Genomic DNA, 14,406 nt, shown 5'->3' with positions numbered 1-14,406 from the left:
TTTTAACATCATGTACCTTACCAAACAAAATGTTTATGATCTTGAACAATTAATTATGTTACCAAGCTTTTTACAAGGCACGGTACAATTTGTAAAAAAAAAAAAAAAGAAAAAGTAAACTATAAACATTTTGAAAAATACGAAATTAAACTACAATCCCCATATAAATGCTCATCGACTTGTTAAAATTCTGCCCCCATTGTTGTAGTTTGTTTAGCGACTTCCGGGGCTTCAAACTGTATGAAGCTAGTGATAGCACAGGTGAATGCCTGGTGCAATTTCGGACCAAAGTAGCACTATGACTTTCAATCAAGTTTTCTATTTTAATACCTGACATGAAGAATTTTTATGAAAATCATTTTGAATGCCGATGGGTACCGTCGGTGACGTTATCATGACAGACTAACACAACTGACTTCCTACAGAACGCTGTAGAACACAACAGCTAGCTCTCGTTGTTGATCAATAAAAGGAACTGTTAATCGCGTGTATATGCTTTAAAATTGTCATTAAGTTCTTCACATGCTGATCAATTAAGGGTAAGCTTTGTTTTATGGTTGACTTTATAGTATTATTGTCAGTTTCGAGTATTTATTTTGTACTTTCGATTTCGAAGTTGTACAGCATAGGGCTAGTGTACGTCTAAGTAGCCTACTGTACTGTACGTCTTGTAGCCGTCTTTCACTTAGCGTTAATGAGCAAGCAATTTGTTTAGTGCCTTTTCAAAATATTATATTGGTGACAAGATAGTTTTTTGTGACCTTTTGTTGTTTTTTTCCAACCCAGCTTTTTTCAAGATAACATCCGGGCGGGACTTTATCCTTCAACGCAATGGCGTAAGAAACTTCAAGAAGTTATCCTATCGATAATTTTATCGAAGCCATTAGGCCTATATAAAGGGCTAACTGGTGTTACCTTTGGGTCATTGTGACCCTTCAGTCATTGTGATAAAGTGAAGCATTTTATTTTAACCTTCGCGCTGTGGGGGGTCTGAGACAGCGCGATGGTTAAAAGAAAATGCTTCACTTTATTTTTGTATTAGGTAAAGTTGTCGCAACACGACGGTGGGTCCACAATGACCCGAAGGTTTGCAATGACCCGAAGTTAGCAGAAGGGTTAAGTTCAAGTGAGAACTCCTAAAGCAAAAGTCTGTATTGTTGTGCTTCTTTCAGGTCTCAGCTCTTAATGAAGTTCATAAGGTGTGGGGACATATCAAGTGAGCCTGCCTTTTGTTGATTATTTTTTACATCAAGGAACGTTTTTTTCTCAAATATGTTACATCAGTCTAATTTGTCTATTTGCTCCTTTGAGACTAGTCTGAAACCGGTCAGACATTTACATTTTATGTCATGCTATGTCACATTTGATGATTTACATTTCATTTAGCATCGATTCCTTATGACTAACCTTCCACAGATCCAAGGCAATTACTGATGGATTTGTCACGCCTGGCGTCCCAACACTTGCATGTAAAGATTCCACTGACAAACCCTCATGGTTGTAGTTGGAGAATAGGAGGCTTAAAGGAAACCATCTACTATGAGAACCCTCAGGAGGTAGAGGAATGGGGGAAATTCTACCTGCCAGAGTATGTGAAGATGGAGGTCCTGGGAACTGTGGAGGACATCCCCTGCCAGGGCACCCAGCTGGTCATCGTGGTGGGTGAAGACGGGCACATATATGGGCATGATGGAGAGACCCTGCACCTTGTCGCCAGTAGTATAACGGAGCTGTGTACCTCTGGGATTCAGTACCCCGGCATCAAGACATTCTACAGAGGGGAGTGCTTCAAAAACATGGTGAGTGAAATTACAGTAAGGAAACATTTTTGATTGCGTATGCACTATTTACATAGTGCATACGCAATCAAATGACTGTGGCAACTTATTGTGGTGGAACCCGGCTGAGTTACACAGTGAGCTTGAACACTCCTCTCTGGTAAATACTGGCGGTTGATGTATGTGTCTGTATCAGAAGTTAGCATTGGCCCAAATGGTGACTCTTTTCTGATGATCTTGTCCTGTTGTTTCTGGTTCTGATGAGTGCAGACGAAAAAGGACTGGGCAGCTGTGAGGAAGGGCAGTGTGGGAAGACAACTGGATCAGGACCACAAAGCTTTAGTGAGCTCAGCCAAGTCTGGCATCAAGCAGCGTCTGGCTGAGATCAGGAGTCAGCGCCAAGGTAGGAGGAGAAGCAACTCAACCAGTTACACTTTTAGAGTGTTTGACTGGTCGTGTTGGAGATCACCGGATCACGTGCCTTTTACTTGTGTCATTACAGGGGATGTCTCCAAGTACAAAAAAGAAGCACCAGCACTTCCTGTTTTTTAGGAAAACATACCATGGCAGATGACATCACGGTCTATTCTATGATGACATTGACTCTCCAAGAAGACACGTTATTCCTGCAAATCCTATGACTCACTTATGACTGATGTAGCTATTCAATAGCTATCAATGGCCTTGTATCCTAGCCTCTTGTATCTTGTTATTCTGATCACATGCCAAGTAGAAGAGATCAGGCTGGTCCAGACTTTGAAGCACACTCGCTGTGGAATGGGCCACTGTTCTATTAAAGTAACTGATCTTTTTAAGCTCAGATATGTTGTATTTTATGTATATGCCTCTATATGACTGCGTCACGCTATCTGTCCCTTATGCCCGTACGGAAATTGGAAAGAAGGCTTTTGTTTACTCTGCACCCTCGGCATGGAATATGTTGCAAAATGTCTTAAAACTAGAGGAATTAATCTCGCTAAATGCTTTTAAATTAAAAATGAAAGAACTAGAGACAGATCCCTTAATATGTAAATGTTTGAATGTACCTGGCTACGACATTAACTCAAATGTTGTCTCCTTTTGTGTTTCTGTCTGTAACTATGTTTGTATGTATGCTGCTACCTGTCTTGGCCAGGTCTCCCTTCAAAAAGAGATTCTTAATCTCAATGGGTCTCTCCTGGTTAAATAAAGGTTATATTATATTATTAATAATCAATAAACTACTGCTCATGCTACAGTTCACTTACAGTAGTAGATGTGTCCTTGTGGTTTTGCCTCCTGGAATCTGTATGTCAAGTAGAAGGGATATTTTGGCTCACGCCAAGTTCCACCCTTTGCTGCTGCTTACACTGTATCGTTGGTTCCAGCCCACACCCCGATTCTACTATTGATTTGGTGCAAATTGCCTCGTCTCGCACACCCCTTCAAGTAACAGATAACATATGAAAGTACATGAACGCTATTTAAGACATTTTTACAGAACCACCATGTTACTATATTTGGCGTTATGTATAAGCTCCATACCACAGGGTATTGCAGGGACTGCAGCCTACCATATTTCACGATTTCATCTTAATTTGTATAGCCTAGCTGTCTGTTGAATCATGTTTAATCAATGTTTCACGCGAACAGGAATGTGAAGGATCTGTACGAACATGAAACCAGAATAGATATTTTATTGTTTATTAACAATTCCCGTCATGACAAGGGTGTTGCCCAACAGTTTTACTTTCATTTTCTCTTTCTCCCGTGTACGTGAAAATGGTAAGTGCTGCTGCTACTTTTAAAACTATATCCAGAAGAAAAATATTCGATAACTTTCAAGACAAACATTCCATATAACTATCTACGAGTGTTTTAAAACATTGTACTTTAAATAGCAATGCATTTGTATCAATTACAGTAAAAGGTCATCGGTTTAGCGTAAGCATTCTTTGGCCTATATGTAACTTGCTTCCCTTAAATAAACAGTAGTTGTTTGTTTGTTAAATACCAGTTTTAAAATCCAGCCTTGTCCTTTTTTTGGTGATATTAAGATTATTTAATGTTTAACACTTGAGGCTTAATGTCTACTTTGATTGCCCTTGTGTTAAAGAACAATTGTTTTTTTCCTGTGAAATAAAAGTTTTGTTCCCTATTATGTAAGCTAATGAGGTCATATGAGCGTTATCAAGCATCACAGACAGCTCAGTGCAGTTGTAATGTAATTTCTTCTTTTTCACCCAATTAATATTTGAACATGACTAATGCAAATGAAAAGCTTCTATGATGGATGGGCATTGAGCAATGGGAACTAAAACACTGTTTGGCACTGGTCAGGACTATACAAAGTGGAATTTGTTGAAGTCTTGACTTAACATTCCAGTTGATGTTATCTGTAATGATAAAATGTTCCCAATTTATCAAATGAAATAGTGACAAATGACTAGTACTATTTCATTCAATTCTTAACTTTTCTTGCTTCAGTCATGGCTGCTCTCTGTTTCAAATGTTGTTTGCATTGCTTGTTGTGTTATAGGTGAAGACTTTGGCAGAGAGGTAGGCACTGATCATTAAAAATGTTATACACTTTATCTCCCTTCATCACACAGTCAATTAAACATGGACATGACAATGATGACTGACAATTTCATTCTTTTTAGCCTCCATATCAGATTTGTATACGTTTGTTGTTGGACATGTGTATATGTGAATGTTTGTATACTATGGATGTTTGTTGTAGGGCAGAGGAATATCTGCAGGTGAACGACAGTTTCAGACATAATGCCTTCAAGTTCATTGAGTTGATGTTGACTTCTGGATGTCCCGAAATATATGTTGATGAGGTAAAGTAAACACCATCCACATTCCTTAGTGATGATACACAGCTGGGATGCTTCTCTGTGCAAGCCAGCTACCCCAGGGATTACCACTGTACTGGCTAACATGTTAGAATAATTTTAAAATAAGAAACATCTTATTTATTTAAGTATTCATAGTAACTATGAGCCCTTACAACTTGATTGTTGTTTTGTTTTTAAGATACTTCATAGCATCTTTTTCTTGGGCCACATTTTGCACCTCGAGGCTTTTCATACCTTGCAAACCAATGTGCCAGAGTTCACTCCAGAAGGTATTTTGGGTGAGATGTATGAAGAAGTTCAAGAGTTGTTCAGAGAACCCTTTGACTGTTACCAAACACAACTGCCCAAGCGGACCCCATTCTCTTGTGTCCTTGATATGGTGAGTTTTTCTGTTGTATCATATCAACATGATGCTGAAGTGTTGTTTTGTATTTGAGAATGTGCTACTTTGTATTTGACATGAACCAATTGCAATTGATGACCGTTTCCTGTCGGCCCCAGGCTGTTCACAGATTTGGGCAATACAATGAGCAGCAAATAGTGAGAGAGTTGAGTGAGCTGGTCCAAGGATTGGAACTGAGGGAGAAATACAAGTTGTCTTCCTCCACTATCTGTGTCTCTCAGTACGGGCACTACATGTACTACGGAGCATCCATGTCCACCGAAGGAAGGACCGCAGGTAGAATCATGATAGCCGTGTCCTGTCTACATACCTGGCACAAATCTGTGTCCGATGCTGTGATGTCCTACTTCCCAGGAAAGCAAAAAAGGAGCGATTTTGATGGCACCTTACAGCTTCCTGACGGTGTCGGTTGTCGGGCTTACAGCCTCAGGGACAGACAGGGTATACCTCCCTGCTTATCCTGTAGTAACCTGTTTGGTCTGACGACCACAGACACAAGGCAGTTTGTCTATGGGAATTGCGCCGAGGCAGAGAGTGTAAGCAAACTACTGAGAGAAAGGCAGGAGGTTGCCAATGTGATTGCCATGAGGGTGGAAGCATCACCCTTATACAACTCTAGAAAGAGGGAACATGTGGCGAGGCAAGTTAAGAAGTACCTGGAGGATGTAAGATTCCCTAATGTACCTCAAGGGTTTCACATTTTAAACAACTTCATGCATTCTGGGGATTTTGTTTACTATAACCCTAACTAGTAGGGATGAGTATTTATAAGATTTGAAAAATTCAGATTCCTTATCAATTCCTGCTTATTGATTCAATTCCTTATCGATTCTCTAATTGATTCTCCCCTTTACAGCCAACTAGGTCTGTGCATCCCCCAGGCACACACACACACTCGTTCTAAACGAATTTCTCAAACTTTTCTCCAAAAAAGAAAAAGATAAAGCGCAAACGTTAGCTGCACTGCTGCATGCGTCGAACACATGACGTTCCAGTAACTTCACTCCAGGCTGTGTTCAAATACGTTTTCATATTTGTAGTATTTCCTCCCTGTGACGAAATATACTTTTTACACGCGTTACAAGGGCCGTTGTTGTCATTTCGTCGTGTGAAATACAAGCAAACTTTAGAACACTTCTTCCTAGTTGCCATGTTTGCTGCAGTCTGTCTGAATAAACTCGATACCTATCCCTACTAAAATTATGGATGACAAGTACACTACTTGGCATTTCATTGTAACTTGTTACTTGTTTCAGTAAACTGCACATAATTAAATACCTATATGAACATGTTGTATTCAACTGTAACCAATGATTGATTTAAGCACTGTAAATGTAATCATAAAGTTCTGTCAAAGGCTTTGGTATGCTGAAACAATAAATGTAAGCAATAAAATGGCTATAAATAACTTGCATTTGTTGCTTTTGTCTCTTTGTGGCGGAATGGCAGCAAATACCCACAAACACAATGCAAGATCTTGTGGACAGCTTCCCAAAGGAGTGGTAGCTGTTGGGGGGAGGAACATCCATATTAATGCCCATGGTTTTGGAACAAACTCATTTGGATGTGATGGTCAGATGTTCACAGACTTTTTTTCAGTTCAGCCACCAGTAGGTGTCAGCGTTCTCTCTTGGTCACAGACGATTCTGCTGCAGATGTCTGTGGTGGAAAGTGGAAACACATTTAGTTTAACAATCTCATAGAGACAGAAGTGTCCCACAGTGGTGTCACACTTGACACATTCAGTTATTTGCTCTTCATAGGAGAGCTGTCGTGACAAAGTACAGCTTCTCAGAGAAATCCAACACACGCAGATGGACGTCAAACTCCTCAAGTCACTGGTCTTCTGAGAGTTCAGGGACTTTGGGTTTGTGAAGGAAGACGTCTTATCATTTCCACCTCCGTCAGACCCATCACCTCCCTCCCAAGAGCACGGCTGCTCAACAAAGACAGGAAGCCCGATTTCCATTTCCTGACATGATGACTTCCTGTCCTCACAGGAGATGTGTGGGAAAATCTGAGAGAAACAGGAAGCAAAGATAAATCAGTCTTATCATCCATGCTTATTGTTGCTAGCTTCACCTCTCACCTGCAAATAAGTGAATCAGGAGTGCAGTCTGGCTAAAAGGGAGGGGGTGTGGATAATGGTGTGTGTGTGTGTGCGTGTGTGTGAGAGAGAGAGAGATTGGGAAAGTCCAATCCTGTTGTTTGTCATGGTCACTTGATGCAGTTAGGTCTGAATCTGGGGTCCTAAAGGCCAAACTGGGAGACATGTTTAAGGCAAACATTTCTGATAGGTGACTAAGTGGTTTATTTTGGGGTACTGCATCACAAAGGGCTTGTCTGAGCTTCCCTGCCTTCCGTTCTTCAACAACATGTTTGCTCTCAGGCCTATGTTTGTGTGGGCAACTGTTACCAATAGGGAAATCCTGTCAGACTCCTCACCCCATTTCCCTTACAGCACAGGCATTTGGTGATGTTCAAGATTCCAAATGTTTATTTGTTTTTAACCTGTTGCCTAACTTGAGGCCACAATATTTGTTTAAAAGGTCATTACTGATGGCCATAGCAGCAACACCAGCAATGTGTGCACACATGCACACACACACACATGCAGATGGTTGCATTTACGTCCTAAAATCTGAAAGTTGCCCTTGGAGGTTGTCTCTGGAAAATATGAGTAATGCTTGTTTGGCAAGTGATCTCTGTCCAAGTTTTATGCAGCCTTTGTTTAAGTGAGCAACCTATCATTTACGTTGAAATGGGTCACATGGTCTGCTCACATAACATGGGTTTGTATGGATTCTTTACATAACCAAGTATCTGATGTTAAGACGTATTTCTGGCCAAAACAGATTTGCCCCATGAAAACTCTGTTCCACATGTCTGTTGAGTGTGTGTACTATTCTTGGTGCTCCACAAAGCATGCAACTTATTTAGTAGTTCTCTCTGATATGAATGCCAGTGTCCACTCAGATAGTGGGACCAGACATACTCAACATACTTTCTGGGAGGTCACATTATGAACCAATGAATTAATTTGTGTTAAAAAAAACCAGGAGGGGTTGTTTTTGGTTTTGTCATGAAAAACGGTCCTAAAATGCCTTTTATTATTTACAGAACACATTGTAGATGTTTAGTGTTAAATAGAAGTTATTTTGTGGGTTGATGTAATGTTTAGTGTTTCTGGTGAAAATGATGTGTACGCTGAAACCTAGTGTCACATTTTGGGGAATGTGCTTGGGGATGTATGTGTGTGTATGTGTGTCTGTGTGTGTGTGTGTGTTTCTGTGTGTGTGTGTGGCTGGCGGCTGCAGTCACAAGGGAGAGTAGCTCAGCAGGAGGGTCGTACCTTCGCTGTACTCGACGGGAACCACTTCCCACAATGCTGTTCAGCTTGGTCAGCTCTGAATCAAAGACTCAACTGGCCCTGACGGACATTTCCATATTACTGCCCTGTAACAAAGCAGAGAAAGTAGCACAATGTTCCGTGTGTGTGAATGGGACCAGACCTGCCCCACTCAGACACGGTGCCATTCTAAACCCTATTGAAGACAGATTCCGCATCGGACGCTTAACAAACAAAAGACTGTGCATGTTTGGTTTTCTGATTATGTTTTTTGTTGTTGTTTTTGATCCTTTTCCCCTTTAAAACATGTTGTGTAAGATTATGAGGACCTCTGAGAGTTGTTTAGCAACGCAGACAGCTCAGGATCAGCGGAATGTCAATTTCTAATTTTGGAGTCACGCTACTTACCAGCCAATTGTGTTCCAGCAATCCTTTACCAGCCAATTGCCTTTGGCAAAGCGGACCTTCCACCTAGTCAATCAAACTTGAGCTGGAGGAAAGGACGAATGGGGTGTGGTTTCTCACATTCACCTTTATTTTGTAATGTTACCCATTGCAGCTTTAAGGCTAGATATTAGGAATATGTCGAAATCCACTCCACTAAGAGGCCTAAATTGGGCCTATGCGCCCGTAAAGCTGTCATACACAGGAGGAGATGAACAATGGAGTGTAACAGCGCAGGCCTCAGGCAGAGAGATAACGGGCTGGGATAATCACCCCGGAAGTCTCTATATTTAGTGGTTCCCATCATGAACAAATGGCTGTGGATGAGAGGAGAGCGAGGCTACATACCCCAAACACTTGTTTCAGCATGTGAAGGACCGAACAGAGACAAACTGTGGAATCAGGGCTCCAGGATTGGGATTCAAGCAATCACACTCATTTACTGTACAGTATTGATGTGCAGGAGCTCGGACGAGGCCCTAACACACACCTCACTTTATTGTGTGCTACCATTAACTACAGCCTTGACCTTTGGGTGGAAGGGCACGAGGGCCGTTCCCCCTGCTCTCCCAGTCCAACACGCCTCTCATAAAGAACTGGATACGAACCTTTACCTCCAGTACGCCACCTCATAAAGCTATATACAGGCTTAGCCTTCAGAATAGGAACAGAGAGAGAGAGAGAGAGAGAGAGAGAGAGAGAGAGAGAGAGAGAGAGAGAGAGAGAGAGAGAAAGAGAGAGAGAGACAGAGAGAGAGAGAGAGAGAGAGAGAGAGAGAGAGAGAGAGAGAAGGAGGGAGGGTCAAAAAGAGAGAACATAAAGTTCAGTGCATACAATAATTTATTTGGGATTTTAAAAGATTAGACTTACTTGGGACTATTACAAAGAACAGTAGTGCCAGCAATGCACATTTCTCAATTTTATTCACGATGAACACAAAATGCAGTTTTCTTCAAACTGCAAGCCCTGAGGTAATATTGGGTCACCAGTCATTGACAGACAAGATCAACAGTAGAGCACACCTCACCTTAAATGCCTCCTAACGCCATCCCTGATAGGTTTACTCCTCTCGCTCTGTCTTGTCACAGGATATTTTCTCTGCTGATTGGGGCACATTTTCACTGCCCTATTTCTATTGGCTGGATGCCAGGGTGCTGACCCAGGGCTGAGAGACAGAATGTCTGTGTCAACCCAGAGGCAAACTACATTGCTGTCAACCAAACACTAACCTCAACTGTCCCTGTGAGTGTGTGTTTGTGTGTGTTTGTGTGTGTTTTCGTGCGGTGTGTGCAAGGAGCGCAATCATGTAAGTATCACTCACGCCTCCATGCTGCGTGTTTACGAACAGTGTGTTCAGCTTTTTCAGAACAGCATTTTATCAGTACTGAGGGGAAACGCACCAGCACAAGAGCACAAAAGGTGACGCAAGGTATCACCGTGTCGAGAACTCGCCCACCCTCTTCTCTTCCAGACCTTTCTGTGTTTCTCGCCTTGCTGTGGGACATGAGGGGGGTCAGCACTCGGAAAGGTGCCACACCAGGAGACGACGCTAGCTGTTCAGACAGGGTCTTCATGGTCCCTCGCTCAGAGCACTCTCCCCCCCCCTTCAACCCCTCCCCTCTCCCAACTCTGTTCCCCTCCCTCCCTCATTTAGTTCCTGTTGTTCTGGGAAGAAAGACGTTTGACTTAACGTGGAATTAACAGGGGTTGCTCTCAGCGAGGCTCAGCTGTGTGTCGCTGATCCTGACATGGCCATTATGGAGTCACTTACGCACACTCAATGTTGCATCACCCTCTGGCAGAGAGCAGGGAGATTAACCTTTCTCTGACACCCCGAGGAGGACGGCATGCTGTGTGTTGGCCCAACACTCGTCTGGAATATAGGTGTGAAGGAGGTCCATTGTTGCATCAGTTCGATAGTGTTTGTTTAGTTTGTTTGGAGGGGGCAATGTTTTTTTCTTTCTTTTAAAACAGAGATTCGGGTCCAGAATAAATATCTCTCCCTAGCTGCATGCATCTGCGCATTGGGATTTGCCACATACACATATCCACACTGAAGAACACTCATGCAGGATGTTACACCAGGAATACCATCACATGTGCAGGTTATCACAAGACCTGGTGGCCATGTTCTGTATCCAGGATGAAGATACAGAGGAGTACACGGGAGAGGGTGAGATTAGAGAGAGAGAGGGAGAGAAACCGAGGGAGAGAGCGGGGGAGGGAGAGAGAGACAAAAAGAGACAATAGGGGCAACGGGCGAGAAGGAACGTGACACTACGTGTCACGAGTGGGGCCCACAAATCAACCTTTCACTCGACCGTTCAAGGCCGAGGCCTTGACTGAGACACACTGCTCTGCACAAACGTCACCTGCAATTTACAGTACTTGCTTGAGGGCCACTGCAACACTGGCAATAATCTAGGCCCTATGGTTTCATCCAAACCAACCACACAGTTCTTCAGATATTTCAAGTTGAATAATGTATTCCAGTGTTGTGGGAAGTAGGAGTACAGTATAATCCGAAAAGAATTCACATCTCATTCAAACGTTCACGTTCACATACTCGCACATCCTCTGTTGTCACATACTGTAATTGTACTTATAGATACACTGATAGCCTTTTTGTGCAACTTATGTTAATATTAAAAGACTCCAAAATATATACATTAACTTCAAGTACGTATTTGTTTGGGCTTGATTAGATTGATCTGTTGGAGTAAAAAAAAAAAAAACTACTGTCATTAGCATTGCTAACAATTAAAAAGTGAGAACAAAAACTTAAAGTCGATTTTAAAAGTTGGATAAATTATCCGATGTCTAGATGATTGGCATGGAAAGCCAAATGCTTAACCTTTTCAGCCTTTAAGTCTGAAAGGGCTTCTTCTATTCAACAGCACCTTCAAATACACATTTTTGTTCATGAATATACAAACTGTACGTGAACATATGCACTGAATGTATTTGAAGCACTGTTAAGTTTTCCATCTAGTTTCATGTTGGATGTCTCTCTATTGTTAATGGCTGCAGTGCTAAGGCTGGACCTAAACAAATGTGGTTTGGATTCTCAGAGGGCTGCTATTAATAGACTGTCAGTCTTTTGGCAGAGGATAGATGATACTTAGAGAGAGAGAGAGAGAGAGAGAGAGAGAGAGAGAGACAGAGAGAGAGAGACAGAGAGAGAGAGAGAGAGAGAGAGAGAGAGAGAGAGAGAGAGAGAGAGAGAGAGAGAGAGACGCTGGAAGAACAGACACAGAGCAAGGCAGGGAAGAGAATGTTTCAGGATGTTTTATTTCAAGTCCATCCAGTTTGATTCTATTCCATTTGAAACCCCAGCCAGATCTCTGACAAGTCACCAGGCTCCATAGTGATACTGTGGTCCAAAATGTATTGTCTACAAATGTGTTCTTGTAGAATTAAAGGGGTTTTCCCATAAACTAGAAATAATAACTATGGTCGCTAATCATTAGAAAACTGATGCTGTTGGCAGTTTTTAGTAGCTATGGCAAAGCTCGTCTCATGATTTGGTTTCACATTATGAATCTGATGATTGTTCATTCCAAGAAAGCTTCAGTGTTCAGCATACTTTTTTTTTCGTCAGGGAGATCCATATGCTCAACCCGTTCTCTCTCCCAAGTCAAATACCAACGCTTTATGCTGTATGGGAGTCCATTGGTTTCAGAAGCACACACATTCCAGGTGATTTAGTCGAGGCAAAATTAAATTCCTCGGCTGATTATTGCTCAAGTCTTTTTTATGGACTATCCGCTTGGAAAAACAAAGGACTTGCAGGTGCAGGAAAAGCATTCCTTTCTCATCTCATTGAAAAGGGAGTCATGTTTCTCGCTTTCTCGGTATTCTATTCCTGTTGCGGTCATGTCACAGAGCCAGATGGAAAGCTGGTGTTCCACCTCTTAGGGATCCAAACCAAACATCTGGCTGGCTATTGGTCTCTCAAGCCCAGTCTGTCAGATAGAGCATAGTAGGCCCACTATCCACCCCATGGCCACCAGTGACCCCAACCATCCGCCTGGCCTGTAAAGAACACCACATGCCTGTGTGCCACTGTAACACAGGTACTCATGGTTCTGCTATTGGCAAGATTTAGAGAGGGAGCTATATTTGATGAGTGGACTTGGTTTGAAGAGTGAGCTAGGATGGAAGGATAAGCTAGTTCTGAAGAATGGAGCCAAGTTAGGGTTAGGAATTGCTACAGGGGAGATTATAGAACGTGTTAAATTCAGGGTTGGATTGTTCTGACGTACCGAGCTAGGAAAATGAAAGGAATGTTCAGTTATTAGTCAGTAAAGGCTCCTGTGCTGTGGATTAATCAAGGGCTCAAACTTTGATCTCCTAACAGACTCAAACAACTTGTAGGAAATGAGGGGGAAGCACAATACAAACCAGTTAACAACACGAACACACACGCACACAAGAATAGAAGTTGAGCTGGGAAAAGTGTATGTCTGTGTGTATGCTTGTGTGTCTGTGTGTGGGTGCACGTGTGTGTGTGCGTCCGTGCGTGTGTGCTTGTGTGTGTGTGTTTGCTGGTGTGTGTTTGGTGCTCGTCAGGACCCAAGACCCAAATCTCTGTGTCCTCATACAAAGTGTTAAAGGGCTTTCAGGGTTTGTAATGTAGATACCTCATTTCACCCAAATCCCACAATTTAAACCAAAGACAGAACAAAAACAGGATTATAATTTCTTATAGCTAATTTGGACCGCAAAGATTAGCATGTGACAGGCAATGATGCATGTTTTCATTAGCTTTGATTGTTGGTCCGAGCTAAGGGCCATTAGAGTTAAGCTGGATCTCGCTGTCCTCTCTCTCTCTTTCAATGCCTCACACTCTCTCACAGGGATTGTAGTTTCTTGTTGCTAATTTGGGCCGCACACATTATCGTGTGACAGGCAATGATGCATGTTTTCATTAACTGTTAGTCGAGCCCAAGGGCCATCAAAGCTGAACCAGCCCTCCTGGTCTGTTTACCCGGACACTATCTCTCTGTCTCTCTCTCTGTCTCCCTCTGCACACCACCTGCCAGGGTCCACAAAAAAGCAAACGATTCAAATTCTGAGGTCTGAAACTAGTCTAAACAGACTGATGTCAATGCTCACAACGACATACCTTCCAACCACACACGAGGAAATATCCTCCAATGACTCACGACATATGTTTGGGTAACCGTACTTTGTGGCCAACCACCATTACATGTTGTAGATTGGTAGGTGTACTGGTGTCATTTGAAGGGATGTATGGCCTGCAGATAACTTCTATCTGGGGGTGGTGGGGGTGGGGTGGGGTGGTGGGGGTGAGACGGTCCCAGAGCTTCTGGCCTGGAGGCCTGGTTGTTCTCCAGAAGGATTGGTGGAATTTTGATGCAATGGCACGCTTCTGCTTCTCTATGTTTGTGTGCGTATGTGTGTTTTGTGTGTGTGTGTGGTTAACCCATTTCACTGGGAAACATCAAGCTGTCTCAGTTTAGATTGTGTAACCTTTGACACGGTTTTTAAACCGTCAATGCAAAAGAGGACCAGTTGGGACTTGTACGGAGAATTCTAGAGCTACCCCCCTCCCTTCCCATGCCC

At 42.5% G+C, this 14,406-nt stretch overlaps 2 protein-coding genes and 1 long non-coding RNA gene across 4 annotated transcripts; 2 read left to right on the top strand and 1 right to left on the bottom strand.

Moving 5' to 3' along the window:
- The first annotated feature begins 268 nt into the window (after positions 1 to 268).
- Positions 269 to 3,029, top strand: LOC146295198 (uncharacterized). The gene is made up of 6 exons (XM_084695988.1): positions 269 to 539; positions 787 to 836; positions 1,173 to 1,216; positions 1,417 to 1,799; positions 2,049 to 2,181; positions 2,281 to 3,029. Exons 2-6 carry the CDS (start codon positions 832 to 834, stop codon positions 2,328 to 2,330), a joined length of 615 nt encoding a protein of 204 aa, XP_084552114.1. The 5' UTR covers positions 269 to 539; positions 787 to 831; the 3' UTR covers positions 2,331 to 3,029.
- Positions 3,030 to 3,075: 46 nt separating this feature from the next.
- Positions 3,076 to 6,432, top strand: LOC146295197 (uncharacterized). Of its 2 annotated transcripts, XM_084695987.1 has the most exons (5): positions 3,076 to 3,542; positions 4,297 to 4,316; positions 4,501 to 4,603; positions 4,800 to 5,000; positions 5,123 to 6,432. In XM_084695987.1, exons 1-5 carry the CDS (start codon positions 3,540 to 3,542, stop codon positions 5,774 to 5,776), a joined length of 981 nt encoding a protein of 326 aa, XP_084552113.1. In that variant the 5' UTR covers positions 3,076 to 3,539; the 3' UTR covers positions 5,777 to 6,432. The 2 variants fall into 2 exon arrangements, with proteins under 2 accessions (XP_084552113.1, XP_084552112.1); XM_084695986.1 differs by lacking the exons at positions 3,076 to 3,542; positions 4,297 to 4,316 and having other exon boundaries at positions 4,431 to 4,603.
- Positions 6,040 to 10,068, bottom strand: LOC146295196 (uncharacterized). Its single transcript, XR_014753283.1, has 3 exons — positions 9,845 to 10,068; positions 8,377 to 9,471; positions 6,040 to 7,041 (listed from the first exon to the last, which is right to left on the bottom strand). It is a non-coding gene; the product is annotated as an uncharacterized LOC146295196 (long non-coding RNA).
- Positions 10,069 to 14,406: the final 4,338 nt, after the last annotated feature.

This window comes from Hypomesus nipponensis, chromosome 4, assembly GCF_054491055.1.
Source record: "Hypomesus nipponensis isolate SF chromosome 4, ASM5449105v1, whole genome shotgun sequence".
NCBI classification, from domain to species: domain Eukaryota; kingdom Metazoa; phylum Chordata; class Actinopteri; order Osmeriformes; family Osmeridae; genus Hypomesus; species Hypomesus nipponensis.
Note: the sequence above shows the minus strand (reverse complement) of the source record. Positions and strands in the feature narration are given on the sequence as shown.